The sequence below is a fragment of the Saimiri boliviensis genome, chromosome 5 (genome assembly GCF_048565385.1).
Source record: "Saimiri boliviensis isolate mSaiBol1 chromosome 5, mSaiBol1.pri, whole genome shotgun sequence".
NCBI classification, from domain to species: Eukaryota; Metazoa; Chordata; class Mammalia; order Primates; family Cebidae; genus Saimiri; species Saimiri boliviensis.
The window spans coordinates 31,099,666-31,127,231 of NC_133453.1; the positions used below are offsets into that span (position 1 = coordinate 31,099,666).

The following is a 27,566-nucleotide window of genomic DNA, read 5'->3' on the forward strand; positions in this document are numbered from 1 at the left end:
TTTGTGAAATATAATTGTAAATTATAACAACCCCTTCATTTGCTAATGACTATACTCAAGACAGGCACACTTGAGAATGTAAGCTTAAATCTTTTAAGAACTTCTATTCATTTTTCTGGCTACACAGGAGTTTTGTAGTCCCGTTGCTTCTATATCAAAATAAAATAAGTGAATAATTTTTTTCTCTCATTCTAGAAAAAAGAGACTTATTAAACACACACATATGTATATTTATTCATGTATGTTCGGGATTCACTAACAGTTTAGGGTTATAAAAATATTCTGAGATAAGATCAAATCTAGTGTAATACTTGAAAAAAAGTAGGGTGCATCTATTATTGTTGACACACTTGTAAAATTTTTTCAAGGATGGCTTTTTCATTTCAAGGTTTGATATTTCTAAAAGTCTATGTGCCCATTTTGCATCCAACAATGAAAAACAGCATCAAATAATATCTGTCCAATTTTGGTAAGAAAAATTCTTGCTTCTTACAGAAAGATCAAGCATTCCATTCTTGTGGACAAAGTTATTGGTCCCATCAATATGTTCTGTGTCCTCTAGATAGCTGTAGTTTATGCAGGAGTCTGTGAGGCTTCGAGGCAGGTTTGCGCATGCCAGAGGTTCATGTGGCATCTCTGGGATAGGCACTTGGTTGCAGAGTTTCCTCATATGCTCACTGAAAAAGTCTGCGTAGCCTACATTGAATGATGCCAACGTGGTATTGAAGGTCGCAACTGTGATGGTGGAGATCTGAGATCGCACTAATAAAATGAAAGCAATGTCTTAGTTCTCCCTACAGTAACCTACAATATCAGTTAGACAGTGTTGTTATTATTTCAATAATGGCCACAATAACAGCTGTAGTTTTTGAAAATATTTAACTTATACTTTCAAACTATTCTCAACTCCCATGAAACTACTGAAGCTACTAAGGCCATAGATTATAGAAAAATGTGAATTATAACTGGCTTTCTTAAGGCCAAGATTAGGATTTAACTTCTGTCTAACATTGACTTTGTTATTCAGAATAGATGAATTTTACCCACTGTTTGATGATCGATCATATTGATATAAACTATTTGTTTATAGCATTTTAATCTAGTATATTAATGAACAACAAACATGAATAATTTTTTTCTCCTTTGGCTAAAAGTAACTGAATGCAAATTTATGGTGGTAACTAGCAGATGTCATCGAATTCCTGAAATACACTGCAGATCAAAGAGGACCTAAATCTATGCTTCTGTGAAAGCATAAGAAAAACATTGATTATTCTGTTAAAAGTACAGAATAAGAACCTATCTTGGATTACACTCAGAGGCACATGTTTGCTCCACATAAAATGCATAAGAACTTATCTAAAATAGAAGCTGTCTGAAAAAAAAAAAATTGGTGGCCTTGGAAGGCAGTGCCTTTCCTCCCACTGAAGCCCTTTCAGAGGGATCTCAAAGAGGGGATTGAAGCACTGAATCTAGATATCTTCCAAGGTCTCTTTCAGCCCTATGGGTCTATCATCTTTTGAAAAGAAATATGAATGGCTTGTCCTTGTACTCCCTCTGAGAGGCATGGTGTTTACAGTGGAGCATTAAATAGCTCTTGCTACTAAGGATATGCTAAAAATGGCTAACAAGTAAATTACCAAGCAATACAGTTCAAGAATGCCAGTTTTCAGAAAACACAGGAAGTGGATTACAATGGGAAACTAACATGGTGTAAGAACAGAAACAAGAAAAGAAATCTGAACTTCTGCCCGTAGGTCTCACCTCTTACCCACCTTCCTTGACGGTGTTTTCTCCATGGCTGTTGGAGGGGTCCGGCAGGTCGCTTAACAGGGTGTGATGGGAGTGGGAGTGCCTGGCACTCAGACTCTCCATCTCAGTGGCTGCATCTGAACTGCCTCGCCGGGTCAATTTCCCTGGGATGAAAAAGAACACCCCACAAGAGGGTTTTAAAATCTGAAAGGCTCTCTACCAAGATAATGTCCTTCCCAAGGACAGCAGGGATAGTGAGAGGCTGTTAGGAAGAGTGTGAAGCACAGACAAAAACGCAAGAACTGAACTTTCCACAGGGATATGCAGGCTCAGGATGATTGATGAAGCTGCCTGTGATAAGGTCAGCCCCAATTTTAGCCAAATGTCAGAAACCATCTGTTGTGGCCCAGCTAGCGGTCAGCTCGATTTTAAACTGACCTACTTAATATGCAATCCAGAAAGAATATAAGAATATATATATATATATATATATATATATATTTATTTTGCTGCTTTTTTGAAAAAAGAAAATCAAAGTTTAATAATAATCTGCTGTTTAGGTTCATAGTGGAAATTAATGCACAGAGTACCCTAATGCCATGTTTCTTGATCTAGAATGATCTAAGAAATAAGATTGTTACCTAATTATACAGAATTCTTGCATAATTTCTTCAATTATCTGGATTTATTTGGCTGATAACAAAGCATTATTTTGGTCCTGGAGAACCTGCATTTGACCCTCAAATTTCGTGGCTGAACTGTTCAAGATAGATTCAGGTTTGCCCAGGAGCCCTAGATCCAGTTCTAAACAGGTCACTTAAACTCTGCCCTACTTTGAAAGGTCAGGTGGTCACCTAAAATGGTGGTTTGCCAGCCTCCTTTCTCAATTCCTCGCCTGTCTTCTCCCAGACCAGAGAAACTTCCAAAGGAGAATGTGCTGCGCGTGGGGGACACATCCAGGTGGTCCTCGTGAAGCAGGAAGGGCACTCCCATTCTCCGTGGCCTCCTCTTGCCCGTGTGGTGGAACGGAATGGAGCCTTTCCTCTCTCGGTCTTCTTTGCGACTCTTGAACTACAGCGATGAAAGATGTAGAATTAGGCACAGGGCAAAGAAAACGTTACAATCTGCTTCCCAAGGTGCTCCATGATCTGCAGTAAAATACTGAAAATGTTCCAGGAAGAGGAGACCCAGAAGTCACTGAATATCATCCAATAGAAATGGAGAAACTTCATGTTCAAAGAGTGAAAGGCCACATATTCTATGGGTGGGTTAGACTAGTGGTTTGCAAAGTGTGGTCCCTGGACTGTTAGCATGAGCATCACTTGAGAACTTACTAGAAATGCAAATTCTCAGACATAGTGTATCAGACCCTCAGAAGCTAAGGTCCAGCAATGTGTGTTTTAACAAGCCTGGTAGGTAATTCCAATGCACACTAAAGTTTGCAAATCACAAAATGAGAGTTACTACTTGAACCAGCCTATCTTTTTCTGTCCCATTTTTCATAATGGTGATCCATTGTTCCAGTTGTCCAACTCAAAATGTGTGTCACTATTCGTAAGAACAGTGAAGATACAGACCATACATTGCCACAAACCCATTATTCCCACCAAATGAGTTCAAAACCAACTTCAACTAAAAGTTTTAAATTGCTTGAGAAGCTTTTAAAATATAACAATTCCTTAGCCTAACCTTCAGCAATTCTGGTTTAATTCGTCTGGGATTGAGACTGAAGGTGTATTTTTTAAAGCTCCTTGAAAATTCTCATATGCAGCCAATATTGAAAAACACTTTTTTCTTTTCAAATGATCAATGTTTTAAGAAAATTGATAGCCATTATCTTTTGTTGCATCATTAGCAAAGGCAGAACACTGCTTACTTAGCAACACTTTCGGCTCATAGTAAGTTAATAACATGTTCTATGTTCTTTGTCGGCATAATTAATAGTTTTGAAAAACAGAACAAACCACTATATATATCTATATCTCTATATACATAGGTCTACACATTATTTTCTGTTTATCTCCATATAATTATAAAAAATAAAGGCAGAGTAATGGCAGAAAAATATAAGGTATTTAACTAGAAGACCTACTTTTGAGTTTGGACTCAATCTTTGGTAAACTACCTAAAATTTCTAAGGGTCAATTTCTTATCTGAAAAATGAAAAGAGTAAGGATCTTATTGGACTAAATGAGAACTATTTATAAAAAGTACTTGATAAAAATGAGCTGAACTATACAAATGAAAGTTACCATGATTGTTACCACAACTACTTCCTCCACCACACTACTTTACACTGCTTTAAGCATGTGATCAGAATTGAGGTTCATGACAACCCTGTGGAGGATTTAGATCAGGAAATACACTCATACACACAGAGGAACTTGCATGGGGATATGCTGCGAGTCAGTGTTACAGCTAGGACCTGACTTGGGTTTCTAGAGTCGCTTTCCCACCCCAACACATACTGCAGTATGACTAGAAACATCTCATGCCCCATTGACATTTTTTAATTACTAAAATATCAAAGAGCATAAGGAATTCTACTCACCTTTTTAAAAATATTCATGCCCAGGTCTGAAGAAAGATCTGGGACTGCAGATCTGCGCAGATTGGTCAGTGAAACCTTGGAAAAGGCCTCAGCACTAAGAGATTTTTCCTCCTCATTACACTTCATGGTGAGATCCTTAATAAACAATGATCAAGGACTTAGGACTTTACATTCAAATACTTTTTCTTATTGAAATGTTACATTTTTAATAGGGATGCACCTAATGCTTTTTTATCTATGAAGAATTTAACTTATATGTCTGGACTTCTAGAATCCAAATTCTGCTAGTCAGAAGATATATTTCATATTAATTGTAATTTCTGTTTGGAGTTTTCGGCAGTGAGGCCTTGCAGAACCATGTCTAGAATGCTAAGAAAATAGAAGATGGTATCTCTCTTTTTTTAATTGAAATGAGTGGTTTTTTCCATCAAATGATTCAGTAAAGCAGACACCTACTTAGGCAGCAGAATATCTACTCTAAAACAGATTATATTTTTTTAATTCTGATATTGCTCATGTTTATTTTCAGAATATGCAGAAAAAAATTCAGACTCAGCAAATTCACATTTAAGTAAATCCAAACAACTGGAGCATAATATAAGTCACATTTTTCTCTACATTTCCCCCACCTAGTGTTGATGAGAAAGAGGGGAAGAACAAGCGTTCAAGCTGATATTAGGTCATTCATTTATGAAAAAGCAATTGTCATGAGGATATTACCATATCAGTACATATTCAGTTTACTTCTCCAAACATTTATAACAAATAGCAAGACTATCAAAATGTGATATTCCTAATGATGACATTAAGACACTGAAAAATGTTGAGTTATGTAAAAGAGGTTACATCATGTTTAGTAAAATGCTATGTTACACATTTTATGATATTGGTAATCAACAGATTAAATGTCAGAAGTCTCTATTAATTACTACTTTGATTATCCAGAAGACCCAATTTTCCACTATTCCAGATAAACAAAGACTTATACTAAATTAGCATGTGCAAGAGGTGCACTTTTTCAAATGATTACATGCTAAAGAGCAGCAAAGGGTCAATTGTGCAACACGGAAGGGAAAACATAATGTCAACAGTGTAATCCACCAACCAAATAGCACTCGAGTATATAAGAGCTTGATGCACAGAGAAAAAAAGAAAATCCATTATGGCAATGGCAATGTTGCTCATTTGAATGATAATGAACTTAGTTTTTCTTACTTGGGTTTTGTGGGTGTTCACTAGTGAGGGAGCTGCCGCCACCATGGAGCTACTCCTGGGTCTGGGCAGGAGAGGAATATCTGGCTCTGGAGGCTTTTCTGGCTTCTCTTCCAACATGTGTCGCAGCCTTTGTAGATAGTACATCAGAGACCACTGAGTGCCTTCCTCAGACCAATGGGGCTGAAGTAGGCAGCGCAGAACAGCAACGTCAAAGTAGGTGGCATAGCGGGACCTTTGGCATGGAGGTATCACGAGAGAGGCCCTGTTCCCCATGGCAGAAAGAAAATAATTATACAGGCAGTCAAGCACTCTGAGGGTAGCACAGCATGGCTTATAGCTCTACTTTTCTTGTTTATTCATTTACTTGTTTCTTATGTGGTTTATTCCAATATCCTTCTAACTGGTCTCTCATTCCGCTTTCACTAAACATCTCCTGGAAGTAGAAACATTGAGACAGTTTTAAAGGGTGGATAGAAATCAGCCAGGCAAAGTTGAGGTTTGGGCAGGAGGGAGGATTGGCATTTCTGCCAGAGGGAACAATGCCTACAAAGGCATGACTTTTAAAAATATGGGTTTGAAGGGGATACCCTAAGTAATTGGTGAGTAATTTGGGTGATCAACAATGAGGAGAGTGAGAGCTATAGAAATAGATGATGTTCAGATTTCAATGCTTCCTTTATGCTAAGATTGGGTTTGACTTCTACCCTGATAGAAATAGGAATGATATTTGCGTTGCTTACCTCATTGAGCTACTTTAATTTCAATTGTGAAAATATGTAAAATAACTAAGGAAGGTTCAAAATGCTAAGAAACAGAAGTTTCATATCAGGAAAATAAAAAAAGGAATTTTGAAAATTCTAAAGGTACATACCCTTGTAAGAGAGCAAAATTAATTTTTTAAAAAATCTCAAGTTCCTGGGATTCTATTATTCAATTTAAACACACAATATATTCATTACCTAGTGTTCAATTTAATTCTACTACAAAGTAGTTTTAAGAACTTACTCAGATTAATACATCATCCTAGGTATCTTAGGTGCAACAAATTGAATGTTTGTGTCCTACAAAATTCATATGTTGAAATTCATAATCCCTAACATTATGGTATTAGGATGTGGGGCCTTTGGGAGATAATTCGGTCATGAGGGTAGCGTCCTCAAGAATGAGATTAATGCTCTTATGAAAAAAGGACTCCAGAAAGATTTCTGCCCTTTTTTCACTAAGTGAACATACAACAAAAAGATAGCTGTCTGCAGCCGGGAAGAGGGCTCTCACCAGAACCTGGCTGCGCTAGCACTGTAATCTCAATCTTCCAGCCTCCAGAGCCATGAGACATAAATTTCTGTTATTTAGAAGCCACCCAGGCAATGGTACTTTGTTATGGCATCCAAAACTGACTAAGACATTAGCAGATTTAAAGGTAAGTTTAATGTCCTCACCTTGAAGAACATATGGTCTAGGGAGGCAGACAGACAATAAATGACGAAATACAAACTTAGAACTTCTGGGATCCAAGGTGGTATCTTAAATCTAAACTTAACTCCCAAGCACAATTTCCTTCTGATTTAGGTGATGCAAAAGAGAGATGTTTGTACCCTATCATAAACTAGCAAATAGTGCTACCCATGCACGAAGTGCTCTCAAAAAATGCAGCCATAGAGAGTGAGCAGAGATTTTCCTAAACTTCTCAGGCCCATATTTTTTGAATTAAAAAATCCATGGCTCACTAGTGGTTCAAGAAAATAATTCGATCAGACACAGCTACTATTTAACCCATTAAGTAGAATAAAAGCTATGGAGTAAGGACTTGCATGTTTGGTGAAACTTTATCTCACCTGATATGTTTGTTATGAGCCATTAGTAAAATACATTTCTGACTGTGGGTTTCAGTAAAAAGTTCAAAAATACAAAGCCCTGCAAATTTTTTTTTTACAGCTTTTCTATTTCCCTATCGAAGCACATACCATACTTTGTTATTTGTCTCTCTCTCTCCTTTTTTTTTTTTTTTTTTTTTTTGAGACAGAATCTTGCTCTGTCACCCAGCCTGGAGTGTACTGGTGTGATCTCAGTTCACTGCAACCTCTGCCTCTGGGTTCAAGTTATTCTCCTGCCTCAGCCTCCCAAGTAACTGGGATTACAGGTGACTGCCACTACACTTGGCTAATTTTTGTATTTTTAGTAGAAACAGGGTTTCACCATGTTAGTCGGGCTGGGCTCAAACTCCTGACATCAGGTGATCTCCCCACCTCTATCTCCCAAAATGGCTGGGATTACAGGCATGAGCCACCACACACAGTCTATTTTTTCTCTTGTTAACACCATTGTCTAATGGGTTGAGGGGCAATTGCCTGTGTACACAATGGTTTTGAATTTCAATGCTATCTTATAGTCTAATATTCTTGAATATTTTGACAAGTAGGAAATCAAATATAAACTGAAGTTCAGAAGTTCAAACACAATGTGAGTTGACAATTATATGAAAAGAAGCCCTCTACAATCCCTAAATTCCCATATACAGTATGCCAGAGTTTATGACACCTAGGATACTCACTCTTTTGACATGAATTTCATGACAAATTTCAATCCATCATGAAGTCTCATAGACTCTCCTTCCAACCACTTCTTATCAGTTCCATAGACACCACTCTAGTCCTAGCCACTACCATCTCTCATCAGGCTTATTGCAATTACTTCCTACTAATCTTATAGTTTCTCCTCTTATTCCTCCACTCCCTAGCTCAAACCCTTCGAATAAAATGCAAACTCCCTCACAGTAGGAACCAGGCCTGAATAGCCTGGTTGGGTTTATCACTCCAATCTCATTCTCTATTATGCTTGCCCTGGTGTGCCAGTTATTGATTTATTGCTTCTCAGCCCCAAATACATCTTTTGGTAAAAAGCCCTGTTTCAATATTTACTTAAATTGTCCAGCATGCCACTTATTTACTCCTGAGACCCAGTTTGAAAGAAATGAAAAACCTTGATTTTAATTTCTACCCATTTCCTAAAAGGCTTTCACTAATCTTCCCTTCCCCCACCCGCCCCATTTCTCCTTCTTAAAGATGCATGACCCAACCCAATCCTCTCAGTCAATTATTTATACCTCAGATGAGAGGATTTCTCTCCCCCCGCCCCCCGCACCACACTGTATTCTTGGATTTATAAACAAAAGACAAAGTGTAGGGTTGTCATGCTGCCAGCTGGCTAATTTTAGGTCTTCAAGGCTTTGCAACAATCATTTGATTTATTATAAGAGCCTGTGAAACCGTTGTTTTCTTGACTAGGCTGCTGTGGTCAAGACAGTTATTACTAGTTCAACCAAATATTTTCTCCCCATTGGAATAACTGGTAGTTATTCTTCACCCATTATTCTCTGGCCCACACTGTAAAGTCCCCAAATATTTCTATTTAGTAAATTAGATTAGGGAGTTCCATAAATTACTTCAAATTCCTACAGCAGTGCTCCATACGAGATGAACATGAACCACCTTCATGGGAATCCTTCCTTCCAAGAAGGATAGGAAGGAGGGAGGTTGTTAAAAACCCATGCATTGGGTCTTGCCCCAGCCTTCCTAAACCAGAATTTCAGAGGGTGTGGTCCAGGAATATTTATTTTAAACAACATTCTCAGGTACTCCTTGAATAGTTTTTAAATATATAAGTTGCTTTATTGAATATCAATAAACTGCACACATAACTATACAAAACGTTTCCTTCATGCAAAATGTTTGAAATTTAAGTATCAATGTATCTTGAAAAATGTAAACATCTTCCTCCCGGGCTACTAGTTTGGGCTCCCAGAATAGTTCTGGGAGATACATCCGGCAAACCAGAGCACCTCACTTGTGCCACCATTATTCACAGTCCCTTTTGAGACACTGTTAAATTGCCTGGGAACAGGTGTCAACCACACCAAACAGGAGGCTGAAATAGCTGCCCAGGCTCGGGGCATCTCGGGCTCTAGGCATATCCTGGTGTTGGCCATCTCCCTCGAAGGCGTGGCTGAACCTGGGGGTCGATTACTGCAGTCACAACTCTGGAGGCCTGAGGGTTCCTTGGCGGGAAGGAGGGGTCCCCTGACTGGGGTGGGAACTTCCCAGTCAATCTGTCAACTCTTGCCCTGTAGCTCAAAGCAGCTGTATCCAAACAGCTCTGAATACAAACACGCGCAGAAAGGTCAGCTCAAGAATGCCCCCGAGCTGGCGCTGCCAGCTGCCCTCCAGCCAGTCATCCACAGATATGGCCATGGGAAGGCGTCTTTCAGAGTCCACTGAGGGATCCAGGCAGAGGGAACAGAATCAGAAAAGGATTTCCATCAAAGTCTCGTGGGGCCGATGCAACCAGAAGTGGGAATTGTGGCAGTGAGAAGGACGTAGGATCCTTCCTTCTGGAGCTTGGGGAGATTGTTGGTCAGGTGGGGCGCTCAGGTATGGAGAGGAAGAGAGAGCCTCTAGAGTCAGCGGGGGGCCCCTGAGCAGCTCGACTCTCGGTGCTTGTTGAGCAAGGCCATTCGAGAGAAGGTTTGAGTGCACGCCTGGCATTGGTACTTCTTTACCTCCAAGTGGGTCTGGAGGTGGGCCCGCAGGTTGGAGCGGTCGGCGAAGGCGCGGCTACAGTGGGGACAGGAGAAGGGCTTCTCACCGGTGTGGGTCCGGACATGGCACCGCAGCAACCAGGGTCTGGAGAAGGTCTTCCCGCAGGTTTCACAGACGAAGGGTAGCGTGTGGCTTCGGATGTGCGTCTTGAGGGCACCCAGGCTGAGGCATTCTTTATTGCAGTATCTGCAGTTGAAGGCTTTTTGAAACTGGGAATCCTTGGTCTCAGAGAGCTGGGCCAGCTGCTTAGGCACTTGGCCCAAGCCTGGCAAAGTGGCATCGGCCTCGGCCTCCAAGGAAGAGGCTGAAGTGGAGATGAAAGACAAAGGAGGCTGTGAGGGTGGGCTCGGGGTCTGGGAGCCTTTCCCGCTGTCCTCATCCGACAGCGAGGTCAGCTCTGCCGCCTTGCGACTCTCCTGGGAGAGTCCCAACTGGAGGGAGGCCCGGGCAACTGGTTGGGCGTGGAGCGCCAGGAAATCGTCCCAGATGAGCATTGGCAGCGAGGCGGTGGGATTGAGGGTCTCCGGACGTGGGATGGTGCCTGCCACCAAGTGGGCCTGCTCGTAGGCTTGCTGGAAGGTAAACTCTGGATGAGAGTCCTGCAGCTTGCTGTAGTTTGGCTTCCGATCCGGGTCGTAGGGCCTCCTGACAAGGAAAGAGCGCGGCATGGCGGCCGAGGTGTCGCAGTCACCCAGTCGAGCAAGAGCAGTGCAAGAGATCCAGACACTCTCGCTAGGCCGAGCGGCGGAGCAATGAATGCAGCCGCCCCGCCAACACGCTTAAGTACTGCAAGGGCGAGCAGGGTGGGGACTCTCCGGTCCGCCTCTTTATCACCTTCGAGCCAATCTGAGGCGAGCCTCCGCCCGAAGGGCACGAAGTGGGCGGGGCCTGGCTGGGCTCGCCCTAGACCCTGGGCCCTCCTTGAATCATCTTTTTTTTTTTTTTTTTTTCTTTTTGAGAGTAAGTTTTACTCTGTCGCTTAAGCTTGAGTGAAGAGGCGTCATCTCGGCTCATTACAACCTCTGCTTCCGGATTCAAGTGATTCTCCTCCATTCAAGTGATTCTCCTCCCTCAGCCTTCCGAGTAAGTGGGATTACACTTGCCCACCGCCATGCCTGGTTAATTTTTGAATTTTTAGTAGAGACGGGGTTTCGCCATGTTGGCCAGGCTGGTCTCCAACTCCTGACCTCAGGTGACCCACCTGCCTTGGCCTCCCAAAGTGCTAGGATTACAGGCATCAGCCACCACGTCCGGCCTTGAATAATCTTAATAATCCTATTTGAAAATGCTGTAACTGAGAAAATATGTTGACAGTGTTGTTCCTAAGGGCAACAGATGACTAAATTGGTGTTAATGTACCTCTCTTTAAGGTGTTATTAAATCATTAGTTTATTTGACTTAATGTGTGAGCTATACTGCACTGAACATTCAATAAAAAGTACGATCAGTAAATATTTTTTATTTCATTTAAGACAGCATTATCAGATATGATCAACGTGTCACTATCCAATGAAAGTCATTTTAATTAACCAGCAGACTAACATGTGAGAAATAAATTTACATAACTCTATAAAAATGATATGAGGAAAGCTCCTTAGATCATGTGATCGAAAAATTCTTTCCAATTCTAATATGCTCTAAAAGTTATTTCCTAGAAAAAAATTAAAAATGAAAATGTTATAAAAGGATATGAATACAATTTCTTTCTAAATAGGTAAAAATAATGGCAAAAAGCATATATATATGAAGTTAATAATGTTTACAGCTACTTGATGGTTCCTGAATGATTTTTACTTATTTTAAAAATATTTTATATATTTAATTTTTTTCTGTAATTGGCTCTATAGAAAATTATACACATAGAACAAACAACATATTATGACTGAAAAGCATTTCAAAATTGGCAAGAATTTCTTTAGTCTATTTTCCAAGCAACTATGGCTTTGGAAAACCAAGTTATCATTAATTAGGGTTGGGACCTGATAGCAGAAAGTATTGAAGGCAGATAAGCACTCTGGAAATAACAGACAATCTATGGAAGCAGAGAACTGCAGAAATCAATCTTGACTCTATGCAGTATTTAATGAAGCATAAATTAACTCTCTGCATATAGTAATTAAAGATGAACTCTAACATTAATTTAAAAACCAGCTACCTGTTTACTTATTGCAGAGTGCAGAGAAGAGTGATGTGCAGTTCAGTCAAGGTCAGAGCAAAAGAGATAATGAATTATATTTGATAAAAGCAGACAGATTTTGTTACTAGAATATTTGCATTGCTTTGTTATTAGAGTTATCTTCTTTTCTGATTAATTTGTGAACTCGTCCAATAAAGACACGTTAACATTTGTGTTTTCTGAAAGCTCTACTTTGTGCATCATTTCCATGGCAACCAACCACTGCAGCTGGGCAGAGAGCAAACCTAACTCATTTTTCCAAAGTGCCACTGATTCATGTCTAATTAACATATGTGTGTATATGTCGCTGTGGGTGACTACGCACACATATGTGTCAGAGTATGCATATATATATAGTGCTTGAGTGTAGACATATCAGAGAAAAAAATGTCCATTCACAAATAGAAATCTTAAACATTATAGCTGGCTTTGTTTTTACAGGCAAATCAGAATGGAACCACTGACACTTGATTTTGTCAGAAAAAGAAACATCATTTACTGTCTATATGTCTATATTTGTAAATTTCTATGCTTATTATGGATGAGAAAAATTATGTAAGAAATATACGAAAATGAATATTTTATGACCTGATCTTGATTTTCATAATATTTTTTAAAGTAAGGCAGAAGCATAGTATTTGAAGTAAAAGATTACTTACTCTTATTTGAAATTGAGATAAACTTTTGGAATTTGTATGAAACAGAATTAGATGAAGAGGAATGCTCAATAACTGATGTGAAAAATATGTACAGAAATAGCCATAATAATTTTAATATATTAAATGATGGTGACATTATCATCGTTATTATTTCCAGGCTCCAACATAGCCCCCAATGATTTCTCCCTCCTGGTATTCACATTCTAGTGTGGCCTCCTCCCCCATTGCACTAAAGTTAGTTGGTGTGATACAAAGAGTATAGCAGAATTGGTGGTAGGCCACTTCAGAGATTAGATTATAAAAGATTAGGTCATAGCAGATTAAGTTTTAAAAGATTAGGTCATAGAAGATTAGGTTTTAAAAGATTAGGTTATAAAAGCACCCATTTTGGATGCTCCCTTTCTTTCTTGAATAATTTGTTTTGGGGAAACCAGCTTCTACGTTATGAGCAGCCATATGGAGAGACACAGATAGTGAGGAATTTTGTCCTCTGGCCAAGGGCCATCTGAGACAGAAGAGCAGAAAATCAAATACCGTATATTCTCACTCATAGGCGCGTGTTGAACAATGAGAACACATGGACACAGGGAGGGGAGCACTACACACTGGGGTCCGTTGGGGGAAAATGGGGGAGGGATGGGGGGGTGGGGAGGTAGGAAGAGATAGCATGGGGAGAAATGACAGATACAGGTGAGGGGACGGAAGGCAGCAAACCACACTGCCATGTGTGTACCTATGCAACAATCTTGCATGTTCATCACATGTACCCCAAAACCTAAAATGCAATAAAAAAAAAAGTATTTTATAAAAAAAAAAAAAAGCAAAGCCTCCAAACCAGTCAAGCTTTCAGAAACCTGCAGCCCTAGCCAACAGCTTGACACCCTGCACCACAATCGCTCAGCTAAGCTGTTTCAGCATTCATAATCCTCAGAAACTAAGCAAAAAAAAAAAAAAAAAAAAAAAAGCCCTTTGTTTTAAACTGCTAGGATTTGGGATAATTTGTTATATAGAAATTGACAACTAATACATATTTTGGAACCAAGATAAAACCCTAAATTTTGAAAATGGTTTTGGAATCAGGCAGTACATAGAAGACTTTGAGGTGTATATGTGTGTGTGTGTGTTTGTGTGTGTGTATGTGTGTGTGTGTGTATGTGTGTGTGTGTGTGTGTGTGTGTGTGTGTTTGTTTTTAAAGCATAAATTGGCCGGGCATGGTGGCTCACACCTGTAATCTCTGCACTTTGGGAGGCTGAGGCAGGCAGATCATGAGATCTAGAGATGGAGATCATCCTGGCCAACATGGTGAAACCTGTCTCTACTAAAAATACAAAAATTAGCTGGGCATGGTGGCATGTGCCTGTAGTCCCAGCAACTCAGGAGGCAGAGGCAGAAGTATCATTTGAACAGGTGGTGGAGGTTGCAGTGAGCCAAGATCATGATCATGTCACTGCACTCCAGCCTGCGTGACAGAGCAGACTCCATCTCAAAAAAAAAAAAAAAAAAGCATAAATTATCTTTCATAGATTGTGAATAAAACTCTTGAACGTTGAGAAGGCTGCTGGTGACGGCTTAACAAGAAGTAAGGGGTGTACTATTGGAAAATGGAGAAGGAGAATCCTTGTTATGTAGTAACAGAAAATTGGTTAGCTGTGATGTGGAAAGTTAAAAAAACAAGTGCCTAACAAACTGGGTGATCTAACAGAGGAGACTTCCAAATAAAGTGTTCTAATTTCTCCTTGCTGCTTAGTTGAGGGAGAAAAGATATGAACTAAAGGAGGAACTGTTAAAGACTAATGAGCTGAAGCTTGATTTTGAAAAATCTCAGCTTCTCCAGATGGCAAATAATGCTAAAATTAAGAAATGGCTTCCAATAAAGCTCAGAAATAAAGAACTTTGAAAAAATATGGTCTAGAGATGAAGCCAACTGTGGGAGTTGCACAGTCATTTGTTAAGACTTCAGAATGATTTCTGGCCATACCTAAGAATATCATTCCATTAGATGAAAACCCCTTTAAATTAGACTTTGAGAGTATGATTCAAATCCAAATATTTATAACTTCATATATATATATAAAACTTCTAAGAAACTTAAGGGCATTTAAGTTTCTTAGAGGTTCAACGTAAGCACAAAATTGAAATGGGATTATCTCAAAGAGATTTCTGGATGTGGATTTTTTCCCATTCTAGTGGACTCTAAAAAGATTCACAGTGAACCCACCAAGTTTTAAAAATAACTGTATCAGCAAAAACACTTCCAGAGACAGTTCATAACGGAACCATTAACACTTGATTTTGTCAGAGAAATGAAACATCATTTACTGTCTATATGTCTATATTTGTGAATTTCTGTGCTTACTATGGATAAGAAAAATTATGTAAGAAATATAAGCTAATGAATATTTAATGACCTCAGAATTTTACACTATTAAAGACTGTTAATGTTTTGTGTTATGTTTTGGGAGTCTAATAGCCCCAAAACTTTACTGGCAGGCAGTAAACTGAGGAAACTACTCAGCTATAAACACATGCTATATTTTTTAAAAAGGGAAAGCTAATTTAGAGGATAGAATTAATAGCCTAGAGGGTGGTGCCAAAAGCCATGGGCAAGAATAGCACTGAGTTCTAGTCAAGGATCTTCCAACATTTTTCCATCTTAATTTCAAAACTGCCTCTCATTTTATCTCCTTGAATAGACATGTCCAGAGCAGGTATCCTATGCCTATTTTACCACTATGCCTATTTTACCATTGTATATTGGGGTGGTTGGTGCAGATAACTGTATCTCATTAGTCCACAGGTATTTTAAATCACTTTGGTAACATCTCATAGGTAACAGATTAGTAGGAAATAATGATTAGTGTAGAAATACTAGTTTGAAAGCAGTTGCAAAAATCCAAGTAAGGGCTGGGTATGACGGCTCACACCTGTAACCCCAGCACTTTGAAAGGCTGAGGCAGGAGGATCACTTGAGGCCAGGAGTTCAAGGCCAGCCTGGGCAACATAGCATCACCATGTCTCTATAAAAAGTTTTTTTTAAAAAAAATAGTGGTTCTTGGCGGTGCGCACTGTATTCTTGGCTACTTGGGAGGCTGTGGTAGGAGGATTGTTTGAGGATTGTTTGAACCTAGGAGTTTGAGGTTACAGTGAGTTGTGAATATGCCACTGTACTACAGTCTGAGTGATGGAGTGAGACTCTGTCCCTAAAAAATTAAGTTATAAAAAGAAATCCAAGTAAGAAATAAGGATACGAACTAAGCCAGTGACTATGAGGTTGGAGAAAAAAGATTTGACAGATATTAAGAAGGCAGAATGTAAAGGAGTTGGAGTGGAGTGAACCTCATATTTTTGACTAGAATATCTAGGCCAGTGGTGGTGCCATATACTGGCATCTAAATAAATGAATATATGACTATTTCAAAATAAAATAAATATAAAGACTGTAGCACAATTTTGCATGCATAGATGTCCAAAAAGGTAATTCTTATTCTTAGTCTGTGTGTCCTAAGTAACTACCTTTACCCAAATCTGATTTAATTATGCGATTGATAACTTCATTGTCATCAAATAAAATGAAGGCCTTGTGGAGATGATAGTGGTCATAATGGTTACTTTTGAATCAGTGGAAGGCTAATATAGGAAGAGTTTGTGCAACTTAAAAACAAAAAAAACGTGTAGACAGGTTTTAGGAGAGACACCCTTGATTCCCATCTGATGGTGTTCCCACCCTTTCTCATCTTCTCTTGAGTGCAGGCAGGACCTGTGACTTATTTATGATCAATAAAATATGGAAAAGGTAAAGGGATGTTACTCCTATAATTAGGTTACCATACAAGACAAAGGTAATAGACATCATTCCTGTGGTTATGTCACAATATAAACACTGTATTAGCAGACTAGAATTAGAGAGAATTTCTCTCCCTCACTTGTTTGAACAAGTCAGCTGCTATATTTTGAGGTAGCTTATGAAGAGGGCCATGTGGAAAATAACTGTGGGTAGGCTTCAGAAACTAACACCAGTCTCCAACCAATATCCAGCAAGAAAAGAAGGACCTCAGTTCTAGAACAAGGAAATAAATTCTGTCAACGACCTGAGGAAAACTGTAAGTAGATATTTCCCCAGTTAAGCCTGTGAAGTAATTACAGTCCATGCCAACACCCAGATTTCAGCTTGGTAAGACCCTGAAGCAGAGAACACAACTAAGTTGTCCCTGGGTTTCTCCCTATAATTGAAAGATAATAAATGTGTGCTGTTTCATTTACTAAGCTTGTTGTAATTTGTTATACAGCAGAAAAAAAAAAAGCAAGAACCATAGATAGAGACTAGCAGAAAAGCAAATTTTTATCACATATAAGGACCTCCTACTAAATAGAGCAATCTAAAAATAAAACAAGCTTCATGAGGGAGTATTAAATTGATCATTCATTAAAGTTGTTAGTACATCAGCTAGGTGATAGGAGATTGGATTGGTTATCCTCACAGAGTTCCTTCCGCATTACTTTAAAAATTTTTAACTTTCAATTTTTTATTTAAAATTGGTGCATAATATTATATATTTATGAAGTACAATGTGATGTTTTAATATATGGTTATATTGTGGCATGATTAACTCAAACTAAGTAACAGATTCATCATCATCTCACATACCTTTTTTGGGGTAAAAATAGTTAAAACCTGCTCTTTTAGTAATTTTGAAATATACAATACTTTATTGTTTATTGTAGTCACCATTCTGTATACTAGCTCACTAAAGCTCCTTCCTCCCGTCTAACTGAAATTTTGTACCCTTTGATCAACATCTCCCTTTCCCTATCCACCCCCATCCTCAGTTTCTGATAAGTATCATTCTACTTCTATGAGTTTAACTTTTTAAGGCTCCATGTATATTATTTAATTTTAAGTGCTTATCGCCATTGACCTGGGACAGTGAATCAGTATATAAATACAAATAATTCTGTTTACACAACCAAAGTTGCTATCAAAATTTCATAGTCTCTACCAGCAGATTATTCAACTAGGCCACTTGCTTTTAAAGTCCAAAAACCCCTTCCACACTCTCTTGTGGGAAGCCTGTCTTCCCCTCCTAAACTCCATCTCTCTCTCTATTCCCTTCCACTCAGTGTGGAAGCTGCTTTCCTCTCCTGGATTCCATTTTTCTGGATTCTCTCACTCAGTGTGAGAGTTAGCTGCTTCTTTCTCTCTCCTCTTCTTTCTCTCTCTCTTTAAATAAATCACTTTCTACAAACAAACAAAAAAATTAAGTCCAAAGAAAGACACAAAGACACATACATTATTTACATATTATATTTTTAAAGTACAAGATAATAATATTTTGGTTAAAAATTGTATTAATATGACTCTGTTCTTTCAACAATTCTAAGAAATCTTTCAAAAACAGTGCAACCATGTAGCCTGATTCTAGTGCCAGTTGGAGGTAGATCATTTAAAAAATATCAAATGAAAAGTTAAGTCAGATACCAGGAGGAAATATCTGTGAATTCTTTTTTGTTTTTGTTTTTTGATAAAGTACTGGTATCCAGAATATACACAACATTCTTAAAATTTAATAATAAGACAATCTATTTAAAAAGTGGGCAAAATGTTTGAACAAACATTTCCTCAAAGAACACATTCAAATAGCTGATAATCACATGAAAATATATTTATCATTACTCATTAGGGAAAAGTAAATTAAAACAATTGGATCCGACTTCATACACACTAGAATGACTAGAATAAGAAAGATAGACAATAACAAGTGTTCCTGAGGATATAAAGGAACACACCCTCATATGTTGCTAAAAGGAATGTAAAATGGTACAGCCATTTTGGAAAACAGGTTGGCAATTTCTATAAAAATTATGAATTTTCCATGCACCTCACCAATTCTACTCATAGTTATCTACCAATGGAACTGAAAATCTATGTCCACAGAAAAATTCATAAGTGCTCACTTTTAGCAGCAGCATCATTCATAATAGATATAAAGTGGAAATAACCCAAATATCTATCGACTGAGATGAGTGGATAAAAAACATAAGACAGATTCATGCAGTAGAATATTATTTAAAGACAAAATGGGCCAAGATGGCTGACTAGAAGCTTCGGTGCTCAGAGGCTTCCATCGAAAAAAAGCATAATAAGCATGTGAATCCTTCACCAGCAACCAAGGTATCCAGGCTGTCTCATCAAAATTTACTAGAAGGCTGGCATGACTCATGGAGAGAAGGAAAAACAGTGCGGTTCGGTGGCCCACCTGAGAGTCACACGGGGTAGGGGAGCCCCCTCCCCTAGCCAAGGTGGAGTTTGCTACCCAGCCGGGGAAACCGTGCTTTTTCCATATTACTGTGCAACCCACGGATCCGAAGATTCCACTCACAAACCCATGCCACCGCGGCCTAAGCATCCTAACCCCAGAACACGGAACATGCAGATTCTTATAGCCTCTCAGCTGGAATCCGCTTAAGGCTATGGAACTCCCGGGGAGAGGGCCAACCACCAGGGCTGTGGCTGCTGGCTAAGCTATTTGAGCTCCTGCAGCAGCCAGCACTTGGACTCGCACTGCCTTATTCGCTAAGCTCCCTGGGTGGGGAAAGGGCAGCACCCATTTCTATAGCTCTAGGCTGCACGTTTTCCCTGCTGGAGCTAGAGTGGGAAAGACTTGTCCCCACAGCCTAACACACTGGAGGTGGCAGTCTATGGCCAGAGTGCCTCTTCAGGCCTAAACCTGACCCGTCCTTCCTCATTGGGAGAGGCTTCCCTGCAGGATCTCCAATAACTACAGACAGAGGCTCAGGGACAGAATTCGGATCTCCCCAGGCAGAAGCCCCTGGGGGCAGGGGTGACCACAGTCACTGTGGACCAGCAGATTTAGCCTCTCCTCCTGGTAGTTCTGAGGAATTTGGAAAGCCCAGACGAGTGGGTTTCTCCCCAGCGAAACACACCCTCTCCACAGGGGACAAAGTGCTTCGTTAAACAGGTCCTGCTCCCTGTGCTGAGACGCTCCTACAGGGATTGTTGGTCACCCTGTACAGGAGCAATCCTACTGGCATCACTCGATGTCCAATGTCCAGAAGGAGCAAGCACACATCTTTGCTGCTCTCCAACCTCCTTGAATGACATTTACAGGCATGGGAGCAAAGCAGATGAACAGGCCTGAAGTGAACCCCCAGCAAACTGTAGGAGTGCTGTAGAAGAGGGACCAGACTATTAAAAAAGAAAAACAAACAAGCAGAAAGCGACAACAGCATCAGCAAGAGCAACAACAAAAAAGCCCCCACAAAAACCCCATCCAAGAGTCAGCAGCCTCAAAGACTGAAACTACACAAACTCACAAGAAAGAATCAACAAAAAAATATTGAAAACTCAAAATGCTGGAGTACCTCTTCTCCAAATGATCGCAACATTTCTCTATCAAGGACACAGAACTGGACGGAGGATCAGATGGACGAATTGGCAGAAATAGGCCTCAGAAGATGGGTAATAAAAAACTATGCTGAGCTAAAGGGGCATGTTCTAATGCAACGCAAAGAAGCAAATAACCCTGTAAAAGGTTAGAGAAATTACTAACTAGAATAACAAGTTTAGAGAGGAACATAAATGACCTGATGGAACTGCAAAACAGAAAATGAGAATCTTGTGAAGCACACACAAGGATCAACAGCCAAAACAACAAAGTGGAAGAAAGGACACTGTATATTCTTGTTAACTTTCTGTCTTGTTGATCTGTCTAATACTGACATCTTTAAAATAGATGACAGGATCAAATTCACATATAACAATACTAGCTTTAAATGGGCTAAATGCCCCAGTTAAAAAACACAGACTGGCAAATTGAATAAGGAGTCAAGACCCACTCGTGTTTTGTATTCAGGAGACCCATCTCACATGCAAAGACACACATAGGCTCAGAATAAAGGGATGGAGGAAAATTTACCAAGCAAATGGAAAGAAAAAAAATCAGGGGTTACAATCCTAGTCTCTGACAAAACAAAAAACAACAACAACAACAACAAAAAAACAACAACAACAAAAAAAAGACAAATAAGGGCATTACGTAATGGTAAAGGGAACAATTCAACAAGAAGAGCTATTTTAAATATATATACACCCAATACAGAAGCACCTAGATCAGGCGTCCCCAAACTACAGCCAGCGGGCCGCATGCGGCCCCCTGAGGCCATTTATCTGGCCCTCCCGCCGCACTTCAGGAAGGGGCACCTCTTTCACTGGTGGTCAGTGAGAGGAGCACAGCATGTGGTGGTCCTCCAACGGTCTGAGGGACAGTGAACTGGCCCCCTGTGTAAAAAGTTTGGGGACGCCTGACCTAGATCCATAAAACAAATTCTTAGAGACCTGCAAAGAGACTTAGACTCCCACACAATAATAGTGGGAGACTTTTAACACTCCAATGTTAGTATTAGATCAACAAGACAGAAAATTAACAAGGATATTCAGGACTTGAACTCAGCTGTAGATCAAGTGGACCTAGTAGACGTCTACAGAACTCTCAACCACAAATCAACAGAATATACATTCTTCTCAGTGCCACATGACACTTATTCTAAAGTTGATTACATAATTGGAAGTAAAACACTCCTCAGCAAATGTGATATAACTGAAATCATAACAGTTTCTCAGACCACAGTGAAATCTAATTAGAAATTGGGATTAAGAAACTCACTCAAAACCACACAATTTCATGGAAATTGAATAACTTGTTCCTGAATTAATCCTGGGTAAATAATGAAATTAAGGCAGAAATCAAGAAGTTCTTCGAAACCAGTGAGAATAAAGAAACAATGTACAAGAATCTCTGGGACACAGCTAAAGCAGTGTTAAAAGGGAAATTTACTGCACTAATGCCCACATTGGAAAGCTAAAAAGATCTCAAATCGACACCCTAACATAACAATTTAAAGAGCTAGAAAGGCAAGAACAAACTAATCCAAAACTAGCAGGAGATAAGAAATAACTAAGATCAGGGAAGAACTGAAGGAGATAGGGACTTGAAAAACTCTCCAAAAAAATCAACAAATCCAGGAGCCAGGTTTTTGAAAAAATTAACAAAACAGATAGTCCCCTAGCTAGACTAATAAGAAGGAGAGAGAGAAAAATCTAATAGACATCATAAAAAATGATAAAGGGGATATCACCACTGACCCCACAGAAATGCAAACTACTCTCAGATAATACTATAAACAACTCTATGCAAATAAAATAGAAAATCTATAAGAAAGGGATAAACTCCTGGATGCATACACCCTACCAAAACCAAACCAGGAAGAAGTTGAACCCTAAATAGGCCAATAACAAACTCTGAAATTGAGGCAGTAATTAATAGCCTACCAACCAAAAGAAAAAAAAAAAAGTCCAAGACCAGATGGATTCATGGTTGAATTCTACCGAAATACAAAAAAAAAAAGAGCTGTTACCATTCCTTCTGAAACTATTCTAAACAATTAAAAAGGAGAGACTCCTCCCTAACTCACTTTATGAAGTCAGCATCATCCTGATGCCAATACCAGGAAGAGATACAACAACAACAAAAAAGAAAATTTCAGGCCAATATCCCTGATGAACACTGATGCAAAAATCCTCAATAAAATACTGGCAAACTGAATCCAGCAGCACATCAAAAACTTACCCAGCATGACCAAGTCGGCATCATCCCTGGGATGCAATGGTGGTTCAACATACACAAATCAATAAACCTAATTCATCACATAAATATAACTAAAGACAAAAACCACATGATTATCTCAATAGACACAGAAAAGACCTTTGATAAAACCCAACATCCCTTCATGTTAAAAATTCTCAATACCTAGGTATTGATGAAACATACTTCAAAATAATAAGAGCTGTTTCTGACAAACCCATAACCAGTATCCTATTAAATGGGCAAAAGCTGGAAGGATTCCCTTTGAAAACTGGTACAAGACAAGGATGCCCTCCCTCACCACTCCAATTCAACATAGTATCGAAAGTTCTGGCCAGGGCAATCAGGCAAGAGGAATAAATAAAGGGTATTCAAACAGGAAGAGAGGGAGTCAAGTTGTCTCTGTCTGCAGATGACATGATTTCATATGTAGAAAACCCCATTTTCTCAGCCCTAAAACTTCATGAACTAATAAGCAACTTCAGCAATGTCTCAGGACACAAAATCAATTGTGCAAAAATCACAAGCATTCCTTTACACCAACAATAGGCAAGCAGAGAGCCAAATCATGAATGAACTCTCATTCACATTTGCTATGAAGAAAATAAAATACCTAAGAATACAACTAACAAAGGATGTGAAAGACCTCTTCAAGGAGAACTACAAACCACTGCTCAGGGAAATAAGAGAGGACACAACAAATGGAAAAACATTCCATCCTCCTGGATAGGAAGAATCAGTATTGTGAAAATGGCCATACTGCCCAAAGTAATTTATAGATTCAATGCTATTCCCATCAAACTACCATTGACGTTCTTCACAAACTTAGAAAAACACTTGTTTTATTTTTTAAAATAAAATAATAAATTTAAAATAAATTAAATTTAAAATTTATTTAAATTTTTTTATGCTATCAAAGAAGTATCAAAGAAAATCTGTATAGCCAAGATGATCTTAAGCAAAAAGAACAAAGCTGGAGGCATCATGCCACCTGACTTCCAACTATATTACCAGGCAGCATGGTACTGGTACCAAAACAGACATATAGCATAATGAAGCATAACAGAGACCTCAGAAATAACACCACACATCTACAACCATATGATCTTCAACAAACCTGACAAAAACAAGCAATAGGGAAATGATCTCTTATTTAGTAAATGATGCTGGGAAAACTGGCTAGCCATATACAGAAAACTGAAACTGGACTCCTTTCTTAAACATTATAAAAAAATTAACTCAAGGTGGATTAAAGACTTAAATGTAAAACCCCAAACCATAAAAACCCTAAAAGAAAACCTAGGCAATGCCATTCAGGACACGGACATGGGCAAAGACTTCATGACTAAAATGCCAAAAGCAATTGCAACAAAAGCCAAAATTGACAAATGGGATCTAATTAAACTAAAGAGCTTCTGCACAGCAAAAGAAACTATCATCAGAGTGAACAGGCAACCTACAGAATGGGAGAAAACTTTTGCAATCTACCCATCTGACAAAGGTCTAATATCCAGAATTTATAAGAAAGTTAAACATATTTACAAGAAGAAAACAAAAAAAGTCCATCAAAAAGTGGGCAAAGGATATGAACAGACATTGCTCAAAAGAAGACATATGCAGCCAACAAAAATATAAAAAAAGCTCAACCTTACTTATCATCAGAGAAATGCAAATCAAAACCACAATGAGATACCACCTCACACTAGTCAGAATAGTGATTATTAAAAAGTCAGGAAACAATAGATGCTGATGATGCTGTGGAGAAATAGGAATGCTTTTACACTGTTTGTGGGAATGTAAATTAGTTCAACCATTGTGGAAGACAGTGTGGTGATTCCTCAAAGATCTAGAACCAGAAATACCATTTGACCAAGCAATCCCATTACTGGCTATATACCCAAAGGAATATAAATCATTCTATTATGAAGACACATGCACACATATGTTTACCACAGCACTCTTTACAATAGCAAAGACATGGAACCCATCCAAATGCCCATCAATGATAGACTAGTTAGAGAAAATGTGGTACATATATACCATGGAATACTATGCAGCCATAACAAGAAAAGAGATCACGTGCTTTGCAGGGACATGGATGAAACTGGAAGCCATCATCCTCAGAAAACTAACACAGGAACAGAAAACCAAATACCACATGTTCTCACTCATAAGTGGGAGTTGAACACTGAGAACATATGGTCATACATAGAGGGACAACAAACACCAGGACCTGTTGTGAGGTGGGGGCTGAGGTGAGGGAAGTTAGGGGACAAATCAATAGGTAGAGCAAACAATCATGGCACTCATGTACCTATGTAATAAACCTGCATATTCTGCACATGTGTCCCATTTTATTCTTTTTAGAAGAAATAAATAAAAGAATATTATTTAACAATAGAAAGGAATGAATTACTAATACACGCTGTAATAATGTGACTAAATCTCAAAAACATTATGCTAGGTGAAAGAAGCCAGATGCAAAAGGCCATAGACTATATGAATCCATTTACATGAAATGTCTAGAAATGCAATCCAATAGAAATAAAAAGTATATTAGTGGTTATCTTGGGCTGGGTGTAGGAATGGGAGTGACACAAAGGGTGGGCACAAGGAAAATTTTGGGGTGATGAAAATGTTCCTAAATTGGAGTAAAAATCATTAAACTGTGTATTAGTTCATTTTCAAGCTGTTGATAAAGAAACACCTGAAATTGGGAACATAAAGAGTTTTAATTGGACTTATAGTTCCACATGGCTGGGGAGGCCTCAGAATCATGGCAAAATGTGAAAATCGCTTCTTACACGGCGGAAGCAAGAGAAAAATGAGGAAGAAGCAAAAGCAGAAACCAGTGATAAACCCATCAGATCTCGTGAGACTTACTCAGTATCATGAGAACAGCACGGGAAAGGCCGACCCCCGTGAATCAATTACCTCCCCATGGGTTCCTCCTACAACACACAGGAATTCTGGGAGATACAATTCAAGTTGAGATTTGGTGGGGACACAGCCATACCACATCATTTCACCCCGGCCCCTCCAAGTTCTTTCAAAACCAGCCATGCCTTCCCAATAGTTCCCCAAAGTCTTTTTTTTTTTTTTTTTTTTTTTTTTTTGAGACGGAGTTTCGCTCTTGTTACCCAGGCAATGGCGCGATCTCGGCTCACTGCAACCTCCGCCTCCTGGGTTCAGGCAATTCTCCTGCCTCAGCCTCCCGAGTAGCTGGGATTACAGGCACGTGCCACCATGCCCAGCTAATTTTTTGTATTTTTAGTAAAGACGAGGTTTCACCATGTTGACCAGGATGGTCTCGATCTCCCGACCTCGTGATCCACCCGCCTCGGCCTCCCAAAGTGCTGGGATTACAGGCTTGAGCCACCGCGCCCAGCCATAGTTCCCCAAAGTCAACTCATTTCAGCATTAACCCAACAGTCCACAGTCCAAAGTCTCATCTGAGACAAGGCAAGTTCCTTTCACCCATGAGCCTGTAAAATAAAAAGCAAGTTATTTACTTCCTAGATACAATGTGGGTTACAGGTATTGGGTATATACAGCTGTTCCAGATGAGAAAAACTGGAAATTGGCCAAAACAAAGGGGTTACAGGGGCCATGCAAGTCCAAAGTCCAGCAGAACAGTCAAACTATAAAACTCCAAAATGATCTCCTTTAACCTGAGATCTCACATCCAGGTTATGCTGAGGCAAGAGGTGGGTTCCCATGGTCTTGGGCAGCTCTATCCCTGTGGCCTTGCAGGGTACAGCCTCCCTCCTGCCTGCTTTCATGGGCTGAGGTTGAGTGTCTGTGGCTTTTCCAGGTGCATGATCCAAGCCATTGGCGGATCTACCATTCTGGTGTCTGAAGGACGATGGCCCTCTTCTCACAGCCCCGCCTGGCAGCACCCTACTAGGGATCCGATGGGGGATCTGACCCCACATTTCCCTCTGCACTCTAGCAGAGGTTCTCTATGAGGGTCCTGCACCTGCAGCAAACCTCTGCCTAGGCATCCAGGCGTTTCCATACATCTTCTGAAATAGGCTTGTATGGAACATCTAGGCAGGGTTCCCAAACCTCAATTCTTGACTTCTGTGTACCCATAGGGTCAACACCACGTGGAAGCTGCTAAGGTTTGGGGCTTCTGCCCTCTGAAGCCACATTCCAAGCTCTATGTTGGCCCTTTTTAGCCATGGCTGGAGCAGCAGGGACCCAGGACACCAAGTCCCTAGGGTACACACAGCACAAGGACCCAGGCCCAGCCCACAAAACCACTTTTTCCTCCTATATCTTCAGATCTGTGATGGGAGGGGCTGTTGTGAAGATCTCTGACATGGCCTGGAGACATTTTCCCCATGGTCTTGGGGATTAATACTAGGCTCCTTGCTCCTTAGTTAGGCAAATTTATTCAGTTGGCTTGAATTTCTCCCCAGAAAATGGGTTTTTTCTTTTCTACTGCATAATCAGACTGCAACTTTTCTGAGCTTTTATGCTGTTTTCCTTTTAAAACTGAATGCCTTTAACAGTACCCAAGTCACATCTTGAATGCTTTGCTGCTTAGAAATTTCCTACTCCAGATACCCTAAACCATCTCTCTCAAGTTCAAAGTTCCACAAATCTCTAGGGCAGAGCCAAAATGCCACCAGTCTCTTTGCTAAAATATAACAAGAGTCACCTTTGCTCCAGTTTCCTACAAGTTCCTCATCTCCATCTGAGACCACCTCAGCCTGGTTTTATTGTCCATGTCATTATTAGCATTTTGAGCAAAGCCATTCAAGAAGTCTCTAGGAAGTTCCAGACTTTCCGACATTTTCCTGTCTTCTTCTGAACCCTTCAAACAGTTCCAATGTCTGCCTGTTACCCAGTTCCAAAGTCACTTCCACTCTTTTGGGTATCTTTTCAGCAACACCCCACTCTACTGGTACCAATTTACTCTATTAGTTTGTTTTCATGTTGCTGATAAATAC

The 27,566-nt window shown here is 39.6% G+C and overlaps 1 protein-coding gene and 1 pseudogene across 13 annotated transcripts in view; both read right to left on the reverse strand.

Annotated features, from left to right (window-relative positions):
* The window catches only part of UNC80 (unc-80 homolog, NALCN channel complex subunit), a 225,708-nt gene that overhangs the window by 175,306 nt on the left and 22,836 nt on the right, over positions 1-27,566 (reverse strand). For all 13 annotated transcript variants that reach the window (XM_003925592.4, XM_074399089.1, XM_074399092.1 and 10 more), the window contains exons 8-12: positions 5,519-5,780; positions 4,304-4,438; positions 2,607-2,823; positions 1,776-1,916; positions 494-762 (exon numbers count right to left, since the gene is read on the reverse strand). In XM_003925592.4, the coding sequence (XP_003925641.1) occupies positions 494-762; positions 1,776-1,916; positions 2,607-2,823; positions 4,304-4,438; positions 5,519-5,780 (1,024 nt within the window). The remainder of the gene's footprint in view (positions 1-493; positions 763-1,775; positions 1,917-2,606; positions 2,824-4,303; positions 4,439-5,518; positions 5,781-27,566) is intronic.
* Positions 8,677-13,553, reverse strand: LOC101053715 (zinc finger protein SNAI1 pseudogene; annotated as a pseudogene).